At 36.8% G+C, this 21,851-nt stretch overlaps 1 protein-coding gene across 3 annotated transcripts in view; it reads left to right on the top strand.

Annotated features, from left to right (window-relative positions):
* SCN9A (sodium voltage-gated channel alpha subunit 9) overlaps nucleotides 1-21,851 on the top strand; it is a 169,823-nt gene that overhangs the window by 87,603 nt on the left and 60,369 nt on the right. For 2 of the 3 annotated variants that reach the window (XM_065931686.1, XM_065931684.1), the window contains exons 8-14: nucleotides 5,723-5,786; nucleotides 7,079-7,220; nucleotides 9,991-10,197; nucleotides 11,791-12,078; nucleotides 14,344-14,715; nucleotides 17,498-17,627; nucleotides 18,852-19,090. In XM_065931686.1, coding sequence (XP_065787758.1) covers nucleotides 5,723-5,786; nucleotides 7,079-7,220; nucleotides 9,991-10,197; nucleotides 11,791-12,078; nucleotides 14,344-14,715; nucleotides 17,498-17,627; nucleotides 18,852-19,090 — 1,442 coding nt within the window. The remainder of the gene's footprint in view (nucleotides 1-5,722; nucleotides 5,787-7,078; nucleotides 7,221-9,990; nucleotides 10,198-11,790; nucleotides 12,079-14,343; nucleotides 14,716-17,497; nucleotides 17,628-18,851; nucleotides 19,091-21,851) is intronic. The other variant, XM_065931685.1, reaches the window with a different exon arrangement.

Below are 21,851 nucleotides of genomic sequence, written 5' to 3'. Positions count from 1 at the left end.
GGGCAATGAAATGTTGCTTTCATTTTAATTATTTCAAAATCACTCAAATATACAGAAAGTTGCAAAAGTGTGAATTTTTATCATGTTGTATTTTCATAAATTTCCCTGGGTCTAAGCTTTCTAGCGGTTCGAATATTGAGAATGTGGGAGAATAAATTTGGCTGTAGAGAAATAAATTTAACTATAAATTAATGATATTGACCATTAGATTTCATCATGAACTATGTATTTATATACTGTAGTTTTATTGTGTAGTTTATGCTTACATTTTTTATAGTATGATTTATTATATAATAATACAATTACATTTTATACTTGTATTATTCTTATAACATTATTAATCATGGTACAATGTCAATTATCACATATTAAAATATTTGTCTCAATATATTGCTAAAGATTTGTATAAGCAGAGAAATCTATTCAGCTTTATCCTATTATATTAAGCTCTATCCTCCTATTATAACCAATGAAGTGTTTCACAGAGCTTTGTAATGGCTCCCCTCAATCTAGCTAATAGGCCATTGAAGTTTAATTCCTGAGAACTTGTTCTGTAGGTATCACTTCAGATGATATGTATACACAGTCTCGGAAGTCTACTTAATTCACAAATGTATTTTTGAGTATCTTACAGAAAGCATAAATTGGATGTCTCCTAACAGCTATCTCCTACCACAGTTTCTCTCACCAAAGCTGATTAGTTTGAGTGAGAATGAGGTCTGGCCAGATTGTCTTCTGTCTTAACGCCTGCAGTGTGTCTGTGTGATGTTACCCAATGAACCCATGAAAGATAATAGATAATTGAATCCAGAGGTAAAATGAACGTGTAATTGCCTTAGACAGAAGGGGATCAGGGAGTAAAAGTCAGGTGTTAATTCTCCTTAAATAATAAAGAGTCATATATGTCATTTTTTTTTAACTCAGTGTGTTTTTCCTACTCACTGAGAAATATAAAGGCAAATAAAATCTAGCTAATATAGGAAAAAACTGTAAATAAAGAAAACTAAAAAAAAGAACCTAAAACAAGAAAACTGAAGATTTTCAAAGTAAAATTTTATTGTATTTTTTTTACTAACAGTATTTGATAAGGAATTTAGCAAATTTTCCTTTCCTTTTTTAATTTATTTTTTTAGCTTCTGATTTTATTAATAGGATCCTAAATTTTATTTATTTCCCAAAGACTTTACTTCTAATTTATATGCCATAAAAATTTATATATCTTACAGGTAATTGCTGACATTTATATTCTGTTTTACGAATTGGTTTACAGCACTTACTTAAACTTGACTTTTTGTACTAGGATCACTATGTCCTTTTTTCAGAATCTTGGTCTCATTCCTGAGTTCATGATTTGAATGATTTTTAAAAACATTTTAGAATTACTATAAGCAATTTTTTTTTTGAAAGGAGTAGTAAAAGCTCTTAGATTTTGCAGTGTTTCCTCATGTTGTGTTTACATGTGAGTGCATGACAACTTAGATAAGAGTGAAATTTTTTACCACCATCTCCCTCAATTCTGTACATTAGTCTTGATTTTCCTCTGAAATATACTTTCACAGCAGAGATTACTGTGTTAAATCTGAGTTTGATTTCCCACCTGTTTTTTGTGTCATAGAAGCCTGATCTCACTGCAATATTTATTCAAGCATTCATTTATCATGTCTGTTTATTGAATGCTTCCTTGAGCTAAGCATTGTACAAGTTTCTGGAGCTGCAGAGATGAGTATGGTAGCCTTAGACCCAGCATCCACAGAGCTTATCCTCTTGGGGGAATAAAATAATTAAGGGAGGGGAACAGACAAATAGCAATATTATAAGTTATAATAAATGCTATGCAAAGAATGTAAATCTCAAAAAAAAAAAGAAAGTGAATCTCAGGGGCAGAGATACCAACTAAATGAATAGCCTTCTCTGAGGAGGTGGCATTTAAACAGAGATCTGAAGAATAAGAAGAAGTCATAACACAGTGTAAGTGTATATGGAGGCTGTTCCTTGAGTTAGAAGGAAGAGCTTGTGGGAGAGCCCTAAAACTGGAAAGAGTGTGTATTTAAAGAATGGGAAAAGAAGAATGGGAAAACAGCAGTGTGGTTAGACTTTAGCAAAAGAGAGGCAGAATGGCAACAGAGAAATAAAGGAAAAAGGCAGGGGTCATTTCATGCAGGATATTTTAGCCCAAGGAAAGGAGTTTTATTTTATTTTAAATGCAGTGGTTTTAATCACTTTTGCCATATGGAGAACTCACTGGGCAATAATGGATGGTAGACTGAAATAGTGAAGATCAGTTAGGATGTTGTTTCTGTTATCCAAACAGGAAAAGATTGTGACTTCATCTTGAGTGAAATCAGAAAATGAAAAAGGTGTGTTCAAGATGACACCTATAAAACTCATGGATGGATTAAAGAGGAGAGGAGGGCTTGGGGATCTTATCTAGGTTTCTAGCCATAGTAACTGGATAGGTGGCAATGGGAAATGAAGGAAGAGTGGGCAGGCTTATTGGAGAAAGTCACAATTGCCCAGTTAAAATTGAGAAGCCACTGGGACATCCAAATGGAGATAGAAAGTAGACAATTGGAGATTTAAGCATAGAGACCAGAGGAACTGCCTAGTTTGGAGATATATACTTCAAAGTATTCATCAAAAGGAAAAGATATGTACACAACTACACACATCCTTCTGAAAACCCTGATGTTTATAAGTAGGTAGAAAATGGGCAATCTGTTTTTTAAAACAAATTTGGTGGTTATAAGCTGCTCATCTTCACAACCCTAATGTCTGGAAGGCAGGTAGAGAGGAGTACCCCAAAGAAGACATAGAGTGACCAGTAAAGCAAGAAGCAAAGATATAAGTAAGGATGCCAAGAGAAGAAAGTAGATTGAGAAAAAGGGAATGCTTGTATTGAATGATGCTGCAAGATCAAGGATTAAGGTTAAGGTCAAGGATGATGAGGATAGAGAAATGTACATTAGCTTAAACAACATGGAAATCATTAGTCACTTTCATGCAGAAATTTTAGTGGAGTCATAGGAGTACAGAGTTGGACTAAGGTGGTGACAGGGGTGAATAAGATAGCGGAATGAAAAGACAGTATGTGTAGACAGTTCTTCAAAGACATTTGTCTATAAGGGAATCAGAATAATAGTGACAGTGGCTGGCATTTTTTTAAAGGTGGATTTTGATAGAGATGTTTTTCTAGCACTAAAAAGGAATGAGTAGTAAAATATGGATTAATAATTCAGGAGAGTAGGGAGAGGTAAGTCCTTGAGAAAGTGGAAGAGCAAAGGGGAGACATCTCCACCACTGAAGCAGGAGGAAAGATAGAGGAGCAGACTCCAGTGTTATCAGAAGAGGATTAAGTCAAGCCCAGGGGTTTTTATTTCCACGGAAAAGTGTGAGATGTGTCATTGGCTGGGAGTAACAGAAGAGGAATTCTTCTCTTCATATTACATTCTCCCATTACATGTTAACCTTAAATTCTCTCGAGGCTAATTACCTTAATACTTTACTGTTTACTTGTTTAGGAATTATTTTCAAGTGTTCCACCAGACCAGCATGAGCTTTCCCATTGCTTTGTCTTTCATCATTCATCTGCTGAATTGAATAGTTAGCCCTGCAGCATGCCTATACAGGCAGCCGTAGAGCCCACTTTTATAAAGCAACTCCTCCGTGACTGGCCAATGTGAATCAATATTACCTTAAAGGATGACTCGAAAGTAATCTTTCCATACTAAAAAAATCTCAGAGATTTATGGATAAAAAGTTACACGATAACCTCCTCCATCCTCATTCTGCCATGTCCACCCTCCCTGAGGCACAGGATTTTTTTTTTTTTAAAGCACAGTGTGAGAATTTTGTCCCCAAACTAAAAGGCTTTATTGCTTTGTGTCTTCTAAGATTTGGGTCTTCTGCATAAGTGATGTGTAAGTCGGTCAGTCTTACCTGAAGTTATTTAATAAGAGCTGCTGCTCTTTGAGTATTTATATAGAAACTGTGGGGTACTGTGTTAAGTGTTTTACATGCAATATCATATTAGTACTTTTCAACGGCTCTTTGAAGTAGGTGTTCCTATCCACATTTTACAAATGCAGTAGCTACATCATAAAGCGGTAAAACAATTCACTTACATAGGAAAGGGTAGAAGCAATATTCAAATTTAAGTACATCTGACTTCAGAGTCTTTGTTCTACTGTTAGTCCAGAGGCTGCTAAAAATTATAACTTTATTTTTTTTTTACTTGAGCCAAATAGGAAGTTGAGCCCCTATTAAAATTGTTTTTGACCTTTATACCTTTACTATGTACTTTTGGATCAGCCCACTGTATTAAGAGTAAGTTGTTATAGTGAATAAAGAAGAGTTATGAGTTCCTTTACACCTGAAAAGGGGCACGAAGGGTACCGTGAGAGGGGAAAACGTGCATTTATTTCAGTCCCAGGTCCTCAACATTCCAGAACTTAGTAAGTCGTAAGTCGATCCTGATTAGTGCGTAAACAATGAGAGAATTTCAGAAAATATATTTCCTTCGCTTATGGTTTTGCCTTGCCGATTCTTCCTCTTCTGGAAACCTTGGAGATCTTCCTTCTCTTCTCCCTACCCCCCACCCCTTACTCCACTTTCTCTCTGGGTTCACTCATCAGATCCCCTTGGCCTGACTGTAGTTGATATTTTCACTGACCTCAAGACATATCCATCCGCTGACTTACTTGACACATATAATTAAATACCTAGTAATCATTTCAAGCGAAGTACAGCTAAAACAGAGAGCCTGGTTTTCCTTTAGGCCATTTCTTTGCCTCAGTCTTCCTTATCCCGTAACTGGCGCCACTCTGACCAGCTGATACATCCCCGTGTCCCCTCTCTTCCACACCCCCCACACACATGCCATCAGCGCATCCTGTCACCTTTGTTCTCTCCCCTTCTCTCCGTATCCATGGCTCCTCTCTGGAGCCCTGTCACCTCTCACTATAGTCTCGTAGCTTGTATCCCTGCCATCTCACTTGCCCTCCCGTTGTCCAGAGTCCACAAAGCAGCCACAGCAATCTTATCTTGTATCTCTACTTCCTACTTCCATTACTTCCTATCATACTTAAAATCCAAACTCCTTTCCATGTCATGCAAAGCCTTGCCACGTGGCCCCTGCCTATCTCAGCCACCACAATACCCCCCACTCACTACACTAACTGGGCTGGCCATTTTGCTGCTTTGTTCCATATACCAATTTCATTTCTACCTTAGGGTTTTATTCTGCTCTTTACCCTGTCAAGATGTCTCTTCATCAGGATCTTTGGGTAGCTGGCTTCTCTGTAGCATTTAGGTCCCAGTTTAAATGTCATCTGTTTAGAAAAGACTTTCCTGGCCACATTTTTGTCACATTTTCTTAATTTATTTTTAATGGCATCTTCCCCTATGTGAAAATCCTTTGTGTATTTATTTATGTACTTGTTAAGTGTTCTTCTCCATCACTAGCCTCCACCCTTACCTGAGCGTAAAACTTCATAAAACTGATGATCTTATTTATCTTGTTTGTCATTGTATTCACTGCCTGACCCATAATAGGTTATCAAGACATATTTGAGTGAGAATTTATAAGAATACAATAAATAAATGAATGCCTATTGCCAGACCTGAATATATTTGTAAATTGATCTGTTTTAGTTAACTTACCTGCTCAGCCACCCTGAAAACTTACACTCCATAATGTGATGTTGTCCAATTTCTTCCTAAACAGAATATTTTTATTACTTGGAGGGATCCAAAGATGCTCTCCTTTGTGGTTTCAGCACCGATTCAGGGTATGTAATATTTGTTTCAGTTTTAGTCTAAAGACTGAAAAAAAGAAAAAGCAATCTCAATCAGTTTGCTAAGAAGGACCTTTGATGCTATGTTATTTTCTTATATTTCATGACATTATTTGACTCATTCTGTCCCACAGTGAGTCCAGACTTTAAAAAGATCATGGTTAATGCGTACTTTTGAAAGCAAGACATAGGTATGCTTGAATTAAAACAAGATGCAAGTCATATATCTTAAGGAAGTAGAAAAAAAGTTACTTCCAAAAAACCCAACCAAAAGTTGTTTGGATAGTTTCTAGCCTTTCTTCTTTCTATAAAGAAGAGTGATAAAATCAACTTTTCTTTCCATCCCCAAATTCTACTCATTGTTCCATCGAGTACAGTTCATAGGTGACAGAATGCAGTGCCAGTTTGGCCACTCTAAACAAAAGGGTCCCATGGACTTGAGTAAAGGGTCCCATGGGTAAAAAGGGTCCCATGTCCCATGGACATGATACTATTTTAAGGTATCACATTTATGTAAGTACCTGCTGTTTCTCCCATACACCAACTTTATTTCTGCTGTAGGGCCTTTGTTCTTGCACTCTCCCTGCCCAGAGATCTCTTGACCAGGCTCTGTGTATACAGGGAACATAAAAATAAACAAGATAAAGTTGCTGCTCCCAAAGACACATCAGAACACCTTTTATCTGTCATTGTGGATACCAATCTACCAACTTTAAAAAGACAAAAAGTCTAATTATAAATCTCTATGAACTTATACAATTGCTATCTGTTGACAGTTGTTGATTCTAGTTCACCTCAAGAATAATTTGGGGAAACTGTTTTATTAGAGACCTGTATATTAATATCGATCTTTGTGAATATAAGAATTGTTATATGATATCTAGTGAAAGTTTTCAAGTTTTGATGATTGTTGATGATGATACTAATAGCAGCTACCATTTATCAAATGTTTTTTAATGTACAGGAAGTAGGTTAGGTAATTTGCATACATTATCTTTTTTAAACTTAAAAACAATCTTAACCTATGGAAGTACGTATTATTGTCTTGTCTCATGGAAAGAAGAAACTGGGCCTTGCAGAATTTAAGTAATTTGACAAAGTCAGCAACTAGCAAAAAGTAGGGATGGGGTTGAAACCCACTTCTTCCTGACTGCAAAAAGTGTGTTCTTAATCATTATTCAGTATTGTCCCCTAGAAAGGAATCTTGAGTTTTTGACTTCTCTGTAGTACTCTTTAGCTTGCATCCTGAAGGTCCTCTGACGTATGATATTCTTTTTCACATGTAGTCAGTGTCCAGAAGGGTACACCTGTAGGAAGATTGGCAGAAATCCTGACTATGGCTACACAAGCTTTGACACTTTCAGCTGGGCCTTCTTAGCCTTGTTTCGGCTAATGACCCAGGATTACTGGGAAAACCTTTACCAACAGGTGAGTGCCAAGAGAAGCATTCATTGTGTTCATTGCATGAAACAACTGATGTATGTCCTAACCCGCTTTATGTGTGAGATATTTTATTCAGTTTAGAATGGAGAAAACTCTATTGTATTAGTCCTGTGTATTCTATTTCTAGTACTATTAGAATGGATCATTGTTAAATCATAAATTATTTTCTTATCTTTTCTGGGCTTTTTGATCTCCAGATCTCTTTCCCTCTTTGTGAGTGTAGCATCCCATGGGGTCCTAGGTAAATAGCAAGAAATATCCTATAACATTCTCTGATAGCGCTGCTGTACACGCTATGCTCCCGCACATGCCTCCCCGCCTACAGTGCTCTAAGTACCAGGCTCTCCTGTGCTCACCAAGCTTTGTTTTTGAACTACCTTGGACACTTGTTCTGGAAGGCAGCTATGCTCACCACTATACCACCAACGCTGGACACTCGTTCTGGACTCGGTAGTATCTCCCCCAAATTCATATGTTGAAGTCCTAACTCCCAGTACTTTAGAATGACTATGTTTAGAGTTATGGCCCTTAAAGAGATAACTAAGTTAAAATGAAGGCCTTTACAGGTAGCTCAGTGGTAAAGAATCCACCTGCCAATGTAGGAGATGCGGGTTCAATCCCTGATTGGGAAAAACCCCTGGAGAAGGAAATGGTAACCCACTCCAGTATGCTTGTTGGGAGAATCCCATGGATAGAGGAGCCTGGCAGGCTGCAGTCCATGGGGAGGCAGAGTCAGACACGACTGAGCAACTGAGCACAAGTTAAAATGAGGCCACTTGGGTAGGTTGTTAACCGATCTAATGTTCTTTTATGAAGGAAACATTAGGACATGAGTAAGACACCACACACACACACACACACACACACACACACACACACACACACACACACACACACACACACACACACACACACACACACACACACACACACACACACACACACACACACACACACACACACAGAAAGTGTCGAGTGAGGACTCAGAAGGCGGCCATCCACAAGCCAAGGGGAGAGGCCTCAGGAAAAACCAAACCTGCCAACACCTTGATCTTGACTTTTAATCATCTAGGACTATGAGAAAGTACACTTCTGTTGTGTAAGCTACCCAATTTATAGGATATTGTTATGGCAGCCTGGGCAAACTAGAATAAGAATGGAAGATTCAACTCATAGCTCTAAGTTTTCCTCTCCTAACTCAACTGCAGCTTACAGCATCCATCTCTTGCAGTGGGATTCTTCATTCACGTGGCTGTCTCCTCCAACTTCCATGTGATCTTCTTGGAACTCTGGGCACACACACACACACACACACACACACACACACACACACACACACACACAGAAAGTGTCGAGTGAGGACTCAGAAGGCGGCCATCCACAAGCCAAGGGGAGAGGCCTCAGGAAAAACCAAACCTGCCAACACCTTGATCTTGACTTTTAATCATCTAGGACTATGAGAAAGTACACTTCTGTTGTGTAAGCTACCCAATTTATAGGATATTGTTATGGCAGCCTGGGCAAACTAGAATAAGAATGGAAGATTCAACTCATAGCTCTAAGTTTTCCTCTCCTAACTCAACTGCAGCTTACAGCATCCATCTCTTGCAGTGGGATTCTTCATTCACGTGGCTGTCTCCTCCAACTTCCATGTGATCTTCTTGGAACTCTGGGCTCTATCTTTTCACCTATATGTTATCAGCATCCAACCTCAAGAGAAAAGAGACCAAAAATGATTATTTTGTGTTACAAAAAATAATGAGTCACTTTTCTCAGATTGCCTCAGGTTCTTCTTTTGGCCTGTTTTATGTCTGTTTCATTTCTGAGACCATTATAAATGAATTATAGAAATTATATAGAAATCTTACTTCACAGGAAAAAATATGAAATATACAAATGACTGTTTAAGGATGCAAAAAGATACTCACCTTTACTGCAAATTAAAACTAGAGTGACATATAACTTTTCATCTCTTGGAATGACAAAGATCAAAAACCTGATCAAAAGGAAGATACTGTCTGATTAAGCTATGGGGAGGCAGATTTTCTCACACATTTCTATGAACCACTAGAGAGGGTAGTATGGGAGTTTCTATGAAAATTAAAATGAATATGCCTGTTAACTTAAGAACTCCACTACTAAGAATTTATCCAAAAGAAGAATTCCGTAACAACTGATACTGATAGCAAAGGGAATTGAGTTATTAGAGATAGGATAAAGAAACTTATTTTTCAGTTAATATCTGTTTGTACAATTTAATTTTTTATCATGTATTACATTTAAAAATTTTTAGTGTTAATTAAAAATATGTAAAAGTTGAATACATAAGTTCATTTAATAAGGCTATCTACCTTGTGATAACATAAACATTAACACTTAATATATCAGAATGTGATACTATAGAAATTGTCTAGTCCTATAATTTGAAAATGAGCAAAAACAGCTAGTTTTTGAGTAATTTTCAGACTATGGGAGAAAAAAATTCAGAGTTATTATTAAGCTTATAATAGTCTAGAATCATATTTAATTTTGATACAGGCTTAGTACATTGCTATATCTTTTGTCCTGGAAAAGTGTGTGTTTTAATACTGATTGTCTTCCATGAAGATGCAATTTTATTCCTTTATTTTTCTATAACATGAGACTATACAGAACTGCTCGATTTACCATGCCTTAATAAGCCATTCAAGTTGAAATGATTTACCAAAAAAAACCCCTCTGTGTTATTAAAATAATGATTTCCTTTTTTGCCTAGACCCTGCGTGCTGCTGGGAAAACCTACATGATCTTCTTTGTTGTGGTGATTTTCCTGGGATCCTTTTATCTAATAAACTTGATCTTGGCTGTCGTTGCCATGGCCTATGAAGAACAGAACCAGGCAAACATTGAAGAAGCGAGGCAGAAAGAGTTCGAATTTCAACAGATGCTAGATCGACTTAAAAAAGAGCAAGAGGAAGCTGAGGTATTTTTATTTGGTTTAAAATTTTTCCTAGAAGTGAAAAGGCAAAGGGGAATAACAGAACCCCTGTGGTCTCTGTCCGACATTTCCCAGGGAGATTTTCCTTCCTGGATTCTTTCATATAAACTGAATTTTCATTCTTGTGTGGTCAAAGGAAGCAATTCTGGATTGAGTTAGAATTGACATCTGTTTCATTCTACCTTCGCCCCTAATCAACTCACTCCAGCATGGAGAATGTTCTAAGCTCTTTTTCCTAAGCCTGTTCCCCATGATTCCTCAGTATATGGTATTAAGCAAAGTCCCGAAACGTTTATGATGTTATTTCCCCACAGTAACAATTGTACACATGTCCTTAGGGAGAATTATTTTGATATTAGAGTTAACAAATACACTGTGGAGTAGGAAGCAAATGGGCATCAGTTTTAGTTAAAGTTGCAAAAATTTTAAGGTAATGTGAGATGTTGAAAAAATCATACTTGTGATTGTGGCCACTTTAAGTCACAAATTATTGTGGATTTATCCTTACTCCTCCCTCCAAAGGGGCATATCAGTGGAAAAGTTTGAGGAGGTTTGTACTAAGAGAACCAAAATTTCAAATATTTTCCATGAGTTTGATGGTTTGTGCTAGTAAAATCTTTTCAAGAAATCTAACCTATTGGGAGGAAATTAGTATTCTGTAATGCAGAGAAGTTTTTAGGCAGAAAAATGTTCAGTGTAATATTTTAATATTAAAAATCAGAAAGAATTTAAATTTCTAAAAATTAGAAAATGGCTAAGAGGATTATAATATTTTTGTGTCTTGAAATATTATTCAGCCATAAAATGATGTGTTTTTAAGAATATTATGACAGGAAAAGGTGTTAATATAATAATATATTAAGTCATAGAATATAAAATTGAATATAAGATATACATTAAAAATATATGAAGACTGAAAAACATGTTAATGCCAGTTATTCCTGGGATGTAGGATTGTGAGTATTTCTTGCTTTTTATTCACAATATCTTTAATTCCAAATTTTGTAAAGGTTGGAAGGTTTTATAAGGGTTTTTAATAATAAAAACTTAATTTTTGTAAAAGGGTTAGCACTAGGCTCTTGAAGGAATATCCTGGGTAATCCCTAAAAGTGTCTTTTATTTTCTTGATATATTATTCTATAATAATTCATTTTATTTTAAAATAACTCTTTCTTCAATTAACTATAGAAGTGTGTGAATCTATTGATAATATTGAACTATATTGTATGCCTGAACAACTTATACAAATGAATTATCTTGTCACATGGTTGATATGAGTTTTATGTCCCAGAATTATCTAAAGTTAAAACTTTTACATATACTATTTAAAATTGCTTTATTATAAGTATAGTAATAGTATATAATAGTTTAGCTATGAAGCACAATATGGCTTTATTAACAATGCAGGAGAAGTGATAAACATATATTTTATAAGCTCTCTAGTCATGATGCAAAGGAAACATTACTTCCCGTATGAGGGACATGATTATATGCACAGTATAATTAAATTTGTGGTAAAGAGGTGCATTTTGCAGTCCTTGGAATTGACTCACTGTGTGTGTTCTCTTGGTTCAACAGGCAATAGCATTAGCAGCAGCTGAATATACCAGCATTGGGAGAAGCAGAATAATGGGTCTCTCCGAGAGTTCTTCTGAGACATCCAAACTGAGCTCTAAAAGTGCTAAAGAAAGAAGAAACAGGAGAAAGAAAAAGAACCAAAAGAAACTCTCCAGTGGGGAAGAAAAGGGAGATGATGAGAAACTGTCCAAATCAGAATCTGAGGAGAGCATCAGGAGAAAAAGTTTCCACCTTGGTGTTGAAGGTCATAGGCGAGCACGTGAAAAAAGATTGTCTACCCCTAACCAGGTACCACTGACACCATCACGTGTGTATTGCCAGAGGTGGGATCATAGCGTTCTATCTGAGGGAAGGGCACTCAGGAGAAGAGTGAGTGACTTCATTAGTATGTTTTTAGGTAAAAATCTATTGATGACTGGGCATTTGTGGAAAGAACATGGGTATATATAGTCTTCCATTTAAATTTGACCATTTTGAAGGAGCTTATAGTTTTAGAATTGTCATATCTTCTCTAATATAAATATCCAAAACACATGTTCATGAGAACCGATGTAGAAATGAAGAAATAATTTACAATATCAGTTACCTTTTCTTATTTTTATTCAGTCTTCATTTTGCAGTGCCTCATTGGTTAAAAACTAACCTCAGATTAGTTTTCTCTTTTTTCACCAATGTGGGTACACCAGACTACTGTAGGCATCACCAGATTACAGCAGGTAGTCACCAAATGACTGTAGGTACACCAGATGACTGTAGGTAGTCACCACCTGACTGCAGGTGGTCACCACTTTAGGGATCACCAGAATATCAGTCACCCAAACCTTACTGCCGCTACCCCAAAAGGTACCAGTCTCTAACATCTAGTCCCATAGTCTCATTTCTCCTTGTGTGGAATTTCTCTTTCCTTTTTGTTTTTTTTCCACTGACACCTCTGTATTTTAGAATTTCCTGCCTACAAACCTCCAGGAGCAATGAACTATTCCTATTCTCTTTACACTTCTCTGGTTTTCACTGCACAGTCCCGTCAAATAATTTTTCTAAAACAAAGTAGTTTTCCTGCTCAACTTAAAACATAAAAACAGACAAAAGCTGTGTTGAATAGCCACTGGCTACAGAGCAAGACCCACATCTTGTCAGTGCTTTGCTCTTGTCATGGCTTTGACCTCAGTCCCACTCTCGTCAACCTCCACGTCCTCTCAGCCCACCACAGTTGTCCTCTCACCTCCGTGCCCCATGTTTTCATGCCTTTTTACTTGGCGCACATGGTCTCCTCTTCCTCCTTGCTTTCCTCCTGGCATGGGACCACCCACTCTTTGCCCCTTAGCTCCGCTGCCACCCATCCACAGAGTCCTCTGTTCTCTCTACTCCTCCCAATCTGCTCTTCGTTACCCACTTAGAATTACTATCCTTTCCATCTACGTCGTTAAAATTTCTAGCTTCTGCTGCTTACGTCTGTGGGACCCTACCAAATATACACAAAAGTAAAAGAATCCCTTCCTTCAAAGATTTCATAACCTAGTTGGGGAGATAGAACTTGAATTTAATATCGGTAAAAAAAATGTAAGACAAAACTGTTCCCAGAGCAGTTCAAGCTAGTTTTAAGGTAAAGACTTTATTATATGCATTTTTCATTATTCTCAATGCCTATCACCTTGTCCTTAACACAGTAAACACTAATGTTTATTGAATTAGATACATCCAAGGAATATGCACTTTGATTTATACACATAGTTTATCTTGGACACAAGTCATGTAAATGTGACTTGTTTTCACTTCTTTGGTATTGGACAGCTTCTTTTCCATGTTCTAATATTATTATGAGGGCTTCCCTGGTGGTTCAGCCCTAAAGAATCCACCTGCCAGTGCAGGAGACACGGGTTCAGTCTCTGGGTGGGGAAGATCCCTTGGAGAAGGAAATGACAACGCCCTCCACTATGCTTGCCTGGGAAATCTCACAAACAGAGGAGCCTGACGGGCTACAGTTCTTGGTTTCGCGAAAGAGTCAAACATGACTGAGTGACTAAACAACAACAACAAATATTTTTAAGACTTTGTAAATCCGTTGGTATTAGAAAGTCTTTCTTAACAGACCTTAACGGAGCCCTCAGTATGCAGGATAGAGTTGCAAGCAATGGAATGCAAAGATGCATACAGTGTAGTCTTAGCCTCAAGAAAGTTTCAGTACTTAAGGAATGTAGGGGTTGATGTATGAACAGCTCGGTAACAGCTATTAGTATCAAATTCTTTTTTAAGTAATAATTTATTTATAGCAAGATGAATGGTACAAAATGAGTGGAAAGATAACTTGAGACCAGAAGTATAGAGTGATACAGTAGCAGATAACGTACTTGGTCCTGAAAAGATGAGCTTTTCGAGTCACCTCTTTCCTTATGTGAAAGAATTTGTCGTTTTGCTGAATTTCTTTGTTTTTAAATATGTTTCTTTTAAACGCAGTACAGAGCCCTCTGTCCTCAGGTCAGTGGTCTTCATGGGAGTTCTAGGAAATGCATGCCTGCTTCAGCAGATACACATCACCTTTTATTTTTCCTGCAGTCACCACTCAGCATTCGCGGCTCCTTGTTTTCTGCAAGGCGGAGCAGCAGAACAAGTCTTTTCAGCTTCAAAGGTCGAGGAAGAGATATTGGATCTGAGACTGAGTTTGCCGACGACGAACACAGCATCTTTGGCGACAACGAGAGCAGAAGGGGCTCCCTATTTGTGCCCCACAGACCTCGAGAGCGGCGCAGCAGTAACATCAGCCAAGCCAGTAGGTCTCCCCCAGTGCTGCCAGTGAATGGGAAGATGCACAGCGCTGTCGACTGCAACGGCGTGGTCTCCCTGGTGGATGGACCCTCCGCCCTCATGCTCCCCAATGGACAACTCCTGCCAGAGGTGATAATAGATAAGGCAACTTCTGATGACAGCGTAAGGACGTTTTAAATAGCTCAGGCATGGTTCGGCCCTTATTCTTGCATCCATCACTCTCTCTGCTGGAGGGGCCTTCTCTCTGGTCCTCTGAATGGCTCTGCATCTTGCAATACTTTTTATGCTAGAAACACACCTTTAACTGATTAATGTAATCCTTATACTATTGTTGTAGGTATCCAATTCCAAGATATTTAAAACCCCATTTGTGAAAAATGGTACTTATCTACTGATATTATACTTGATTATGAATTATCCCCTTAGGAAACAATCTATATATCAGCATAAAATGCATTGATAATGCTAACATTATTAGTTGATAATAGGTTCCATGTCTGTAAGGAGATTTGGGTTATTTGCCACCTACCGCTATTTTTTCAAGTCACTACTTTATATATACCTTGCTCTAAGGGATCTTATTTGAGTTCTTAATAATTAATAATAGTAATAATAATAGCAGACATGTTAGTATTTATAGCAGCCCTAGGAGGTGATATATTAATATCCCTTTTATACACCTGGGGAAACTGAGTCATGTGGAAATGAAACAATTTGTGCAAAGTCACTCAGCCAATAAATGGTAGTCCTGAAATTCAAAAAGAGGCCTTCTGTTTCTGAGCTTGTGCTTTTAACCACCACACTTTCTCTCATGGATGTGGTAAACTTCTTAGGAATAATTTAGAGTAACTGATTTTCCCCCACACATAAATGAAACACATTGTTATCATTAAAAAAAATACCAGAACTCTTCCATCTGAAGTCTGTGAATAAAAACATAATATCCAAAATACATATGTAAATGCAAACATATACATATAAGACAAAAATAAAACACCTTTCCAAAACAACAGTTTCAAGAGTTTGGGAGTCATTGAGTGGTATGAGAAAAGGATGTGATGAAGCTTGAAAGTGAGATCTTTCTGGTTTTGAAGTTTCTTGGTTATCTGTTAAGGTCACTCACCATGTTACATTGTGTTGCTTGATATCGGAAAGGCTTTGACTAACCTAAAGAGCTCTGAACTTGTGCCACCTATTCTTAAATCATATTTGCAGACAATGAAGTGTTTTAAGTGAGAATGAAGTTCCATCAAAGCCATGGCCACACATGTATTTTCGCTTGAATGCATGCATGTGCTTTTAGGTCATATGTGACCTCTGTGCTTGCATGATATAGCTTCAGCCCTCTGTGAAGGTGTTTTTCTTATCAAATAAGCATGTTAAATTTCCATGGAATCATATCTTTGCTGTGTTTTGCTTTTCAATAATGTGTATTACCTATAAAAGATTATATAATGGGTATCAGATTTAGAGGTTATTTCTTATTTTTAAATGAAGTGTTTCACTTAATACTTAGTTTTACCACAGAAAAATCATTATCATTCTAAATTCTAAGAGTAAAACTACAGAACTGGAGTAATTAGTGGATACTTTATAATTCAATAGAAATAAATGCAAAACATAATAACATGAAATAATGTACAGTTTAGATGAAAACATTGCATGAGAAATAATATAACCTTGACACGTGAGACTGTCTACATGGAGAAAAAATGATTTAATCAACATAGCTATTTGTTTGACTTAGGGAGAAAAGAAATCTCTGCTTGTAGAAAGTCAGTAAATTAGAGAGTATATCAGCTAAAATATGGTTATAGAGAGATCTACATAAGAAGCCACCTGTAGATATGTGTGTATATGTCCTTGCACATATATGGGCACATATATGTGTCCTTGCACATGTATGCATGTCCATACATACATATATACACACATACATGTATTTATGCCTGTTTGTCTACATTTTAATTTACAAGCATATATAACTATATCTAAACAACTATATTTTACAACTCTAAATCTGTATATCTATATATATGTTTATAGAATGGTGTGTGTGTGTGTATACACATATATATATGCATACCACATATAAGTAGATAATAAATATAAAGTTGTATGGTTGTTTATATGCATATATGTGTGTGTGTGTGTGTGTATTGTTGGCCTGCACTGAACTGGCACAGTGTTTTAACTTTGAATTAGTTGCCAAGATTTAGAAATAAGACATCTTTTCATAAAAATGGGTATACCTGGTAAGACTGAGCTCATATTCCTGCATGGCATCAATCCTTTGGAGCCTCTTTCAGATGGAGCTTACATTCTCCACTTTGCTACAGTTTCCACCTGTCTTAATCATCATTTTCCTGCTGAGTCATTCATCTTGATAGACTCAGAGCAGTTCATGAGATCTGCTTTGGCATGAGAAACAGTCATTACCATTGCCCTGTTATTGCTGTACCCCAAGAAAGGATAATTACAGACGTTTATCAGAGAACACTGAAGTTCTTCCTTTACACACACACACACACACACACACGCCATTGCAACACTTATTTAGCTGTTTTCATGTTAGGACTCTTACATAGTAAAGCTATCTGAATAAATTGGAGACCCAGAAAGATAGATAATGATAGTGATTATAACAATGAAAGCAGCTCATTTTAGTTTTTATTTCCTTAGTATTAAGCCATTTAATCCTCATAACAAGATTTTGAGGCAAGTACTATGATTATTTCCATTTCACCAATGATGAAATGGAGACAGAGAGGTTAAGTAACTCTCCTATGATACACAGCCAGTGAATGGCAGAGCCATGACTCAAATCAACAGTCTAGACTCTAATTACTCACTACAACTTTGTGAGCAAGATTTTATTTTCTACCTACAATTTATTGAAATTCCATTCTTAAAACTGTAATTAATCATCTTTTTTTTTTTCCAGGGCACAACCCATCAAATACACAAGAAAAGACGTCACAGTTCTTACCTCCTTTCTGAGGATATGTTGAATGACCCCAATCTCAGACAAAGGGCGATGAGTAGGGCAAGCATATTAACAAACACTGTAGAAGGTATGGAATAGCATTCTCTTAAACATACAGATTGTTAAACAAAATTCGGGTAACTCCTGGTCAGTCTTAAATAGATATAGCAAGTCCTTAGGAAGAAGTCAAAGAATATAAAATGGTGATAAGCAATGGTAAGACTAACCGATAGATACTACTGGAATTGTCTTTAGTGCTTAAAAAGTGGATAAAGTTCTTCGTGATTAAAGACAGGCTTTGGGTTATAATGACCTTTCAAAAATAAACAGCTTTATGGTACTAAATGAAGAAAGTGAGGGCGGCCCAGGGCTATGTGACTCTCTCACTGTATACTCTTAGAAATCTTACCTAGTCTCTCGAAATTGATCATTTTTCTAACAGGCAAGAAAACAATACCAACTTCCAGATTCTGTAAGTTTCTGCTTCTGAGAACATTCTATAAAATTGTAAAATAGTAATATGTGACACAACATCTGTCAAGATAGTGATGTGTAGCACTAGAGAAAGCAGTTTAGAGAATATGATGTGAACAGTGGTGATCAGCCAAAGGGTGGCAATTTCAACAATGTATTGGCGCCCATCCTCTCTCCCCACAACATGCCTCTGGTTCCACCTTGTCCACGGGCTACCACCTCATCCCCCAACACACCCATGATGGACCCAGACAGAGTTTTCACCCACCTCCTAAATTTATGATGAGAACTAAATGGGCTAATGGTGTGTGCGACCTATTGCATGAATAGCTCTATAAATTATTTCTAGTCTCGGTCCTGGGATTATTTTCACCTGTGAGCTGGCAAAAGCTTTTCCTGTAGAGAATAGAAGTTTGTTATTATTGTAATGGGATTCAGGGCATAGGGGAATGTATATACTGGGGTGTGTGTGTGTGTATGTATGTATTGGTTTATATACATTTGTCAAATATATACATTATCTGGATTAAGAAAACATCAATTTTTTTGTTTAACATCATATGTTAAGTGCTTGTTTCTCTCAGAGATACCCATATATGCTCTCATTCATTAATTTCACTGCCTTCTTCTTAGGATTGATCTAATAAATGAACGCATGATATAAGATTTTTATGTTATATGCTATGCGCTCATAGAAAGAATATTGTTAAACTTGCAAAGTATAAAGCAGAAGACTTGTTTCAATGTTAAAGGGTACTGCTGATGTGCATCTGGTTAGGAATAAAATATATAATATGTAATGATTAACTTGGTGTTCTCTGTGGTTATTTTCTTCCAGAACTTGAGGAGTCCAGACAGAAATGTCCACCTTGGTGGTACAGATTTGCACACACATTCTTGATCTGGAATTGCTCTCCATATTGGATAAAATTCAAAAAGTGTATCTATTTTATTGTAATGGATCCTTTTGTAGATCTTGCTATTACTATTTGCATAGTTTTAAACACATTGTTCATGGCTATGGAACATCACCCAATGACTGAGGAATTCAAAAATGTGCTCGCTGTGGGAAATTTGGTAAGTCTGTTAATGTGTATTATGATCCAGAACGTCTCTCTTTGGTTGTCATGATTATCATTCCTTTTTTTTTTTTTTTAAGTCAGATGGATATTTAACTAGGTAGTTATGCATGCTCAGAATTCACAATGTGAATCATTGTACAGAGACAAGTTTCTGGTGATAAACACTATCTTAAAGTAATCGTGCAGGCATATTGAGGTCTATGGATAACAGCATTATCTCCATAATGGGTCACCATCTTGGGAGTAAATGTGTGTTTGTTTTCTGCCAGGCATGTCTGTTAGCAGCAACACTTTGAAAACTTGATACTTTCCTACCCATTTTATAATATTATGGCAGCTTACTTGTGAGTACATACCCTACAAGTTTTCAGAAAAACTATGGATACTTTGTTTTGATATATAGGTAAAGGATTCAGGCATTTGTAATCCCAAAGTCCTTAGTTTTGAGTCCTGGTTTTGCCTCCTAGTAGTTATATGACCTTGGGGAAAAATTTTAATATCTATAATCTTTTATCTTCTCATTTATGTAATAGTAATGGTTTCTTTATAAAGTAATATTTTAATTTTAATATAACAATAATGCTTTGTTTATATTCAATATATAAATAAAATTAATGCTTATTTATTAATATTTATTGAGAGAAATGAAGACTTTCTACTTATTAGCCAGGCATATGGTCAGTACTTAAACCTGTTTTCATCAGCCATCACCATCATCATTGCAATCATCATGCTTTCTTTTTTTTTAAATTTTTGTTGGAGTATAGTTGATTTACAGTGTTGTGTTATTTCTGCTTTACAGCAGAGTGAATCAGTTACACACATAACGTGTATCTACTCTTTGTTATTTCCCATGTAGGTCGTAATAGAGTATTAGGCAGAGCTCCCTGTGCTACACAGTAGCTCCTTATTAATTATCTGTTTTTTATAATCATCATACCTTCAATGAATCAGCAGAAACAAGCCTTAAGAACAAGAATATTTAGAAGTCAAAGTGATTAAACTGGACACAGAAGAAATAACAGCAGCCTAGAAGGGATCTGTAAGCTTCAGAAAGATATAGGATTCTGTTAGGAAGGTTGATGCCAGAGTAATCTCTTAAATGGGCAGTGGTGATCACACTCAGTTAATGCCTCATAGCAAACAGAAAGTGCTCGTTTCCAGCGATCTGCATAACCAGGCAGAAGTTCTGTTTCACAGCCAAAAGGTCCCAGTGTGACTCTTCATCAATCATGAATAACTCTGGATGTCTTTGCAAAATGTCTGTATGAGATAATTTTGCTTTTGCCATGGTCCCAAATCAATTGATATTTGAAGTCAAAGAGTGTTTCTGAGTTGGTCTTCTCTCCAAATTTCTTACACTTATTTCAAGGCAGGATGTTTAAAACTCATGTGCCCTGACTTAGCATTCTTCTTTCTATTCCTAATTGCAAAAGGGCAAGATCATCTAGTTTCTTATTGTTGGTAGAGGTCAGATCATAAAAACCAGTACCTTCTCACTGAATTGTCTGTATCACTGTGAATCCAAAAATTATCCATCATGTTTCCTGTCTGTAACTACAGTCCCAAGTCTGGGTGCTCCCTGCTAGTCTTCTTGATGATGTATTATTTTACAAATGACTCACAGTTATAGAGTTAACCTTTTCCCTTTGAACGTTCTTTGTTCAATTTCTTTGAATCAAATTGCACCCAAGTGATTTATAAGACTTTCACTGTTGCCTTTTTAATTGAGTCCTTTTGATGCCATGTCATAAATTAAGGATGTTCTGTGATATACTTTTGTGTCAAAGCTTTGGAAATCTTTGGGGCTGCACTGGTGGCTCAGAAGATAAAGAATTTGCCCGCAATGCAGGAGCCCTGAGTTCAACCCCTGGGTTGGGAATCCCCTGGAAAAGGGAATGGCTACCCACCCCAGTATTCTTGCCTGGAGAATTCCATGGACTGAGGAGCCTGGCAGGCTACAGTCCATCAGGTCACAAAGAATCAGACATGACTAAGTGACTAACATTTTCACTTTGGAAATCTTACTTTAGCTGCCACTGTATTGATTCAATACTTTTCCCTCTTCTACTGATAAATCTTTGAAGTGAATCAACTTATTCATTACTACTCTAAGAGCAATCAGAACAACAACAAAAAAGACTGGCTCAAAATTTCAGTATCAATATGTTTCCTTTTTACTATCTTCCAGAATAACTTGTTGACATAAGTTATTTAATAAATGTTTTACAAAGAGTGCCTATCCTAACAAACACATGAAAAGATGCTCAACATCACTCATTATCAGAGAAATGCAAATCAAAACCTCAGTGAGGTACCATTACACACCAGTCAGAATGGCTGCTATCCAAAAGTCTACAACCAATAAATGCTGGAGAGGGTGTGGAGAAAAGGGAATCCTCTTACACTGTTGGTGGGAATGCAAACTAATACAGCCACTATGGAGAACAGTGTGGAGATTCCTTAAAAAACTGGAAATAGAACTGCCATATGACCCAGCAATCCCACTCCTGGGCATACACTGAGGAAACCAGATCTGAAAGAGACACGTGCACCCCAATGTTCGTCGCAGCACTGTTTATAATAGCCAGGACATGGAAGCAACCTAGATGCCCATCAGCAGATGAATGGATAAGGAGGTTGTACATATACATGGTACATATACACCATGAAATATTACTCAGCCATTAATAAGAATTCATTTGAATCAGTTCTAATGAGATGGATGAAACTGGAGCCCATTATACAGAGTGAAG

Source organism: Muntiacus reevesi, chromosome 3 (assembly GCF_963930625.1).
Source record: "Muntiacus reevesi chromosome 3, mMunRee1.1, whole genome shotgun sequence".
NCBI lineage: Eukaryota > Metazoa > Chordata > Mammalia > Artiodactyla > Cervidae > Muntiacus > Muntiacus reevesi.
This window is presented reverse-complemented; position numbering and strand designations above follow the sequence as displayed.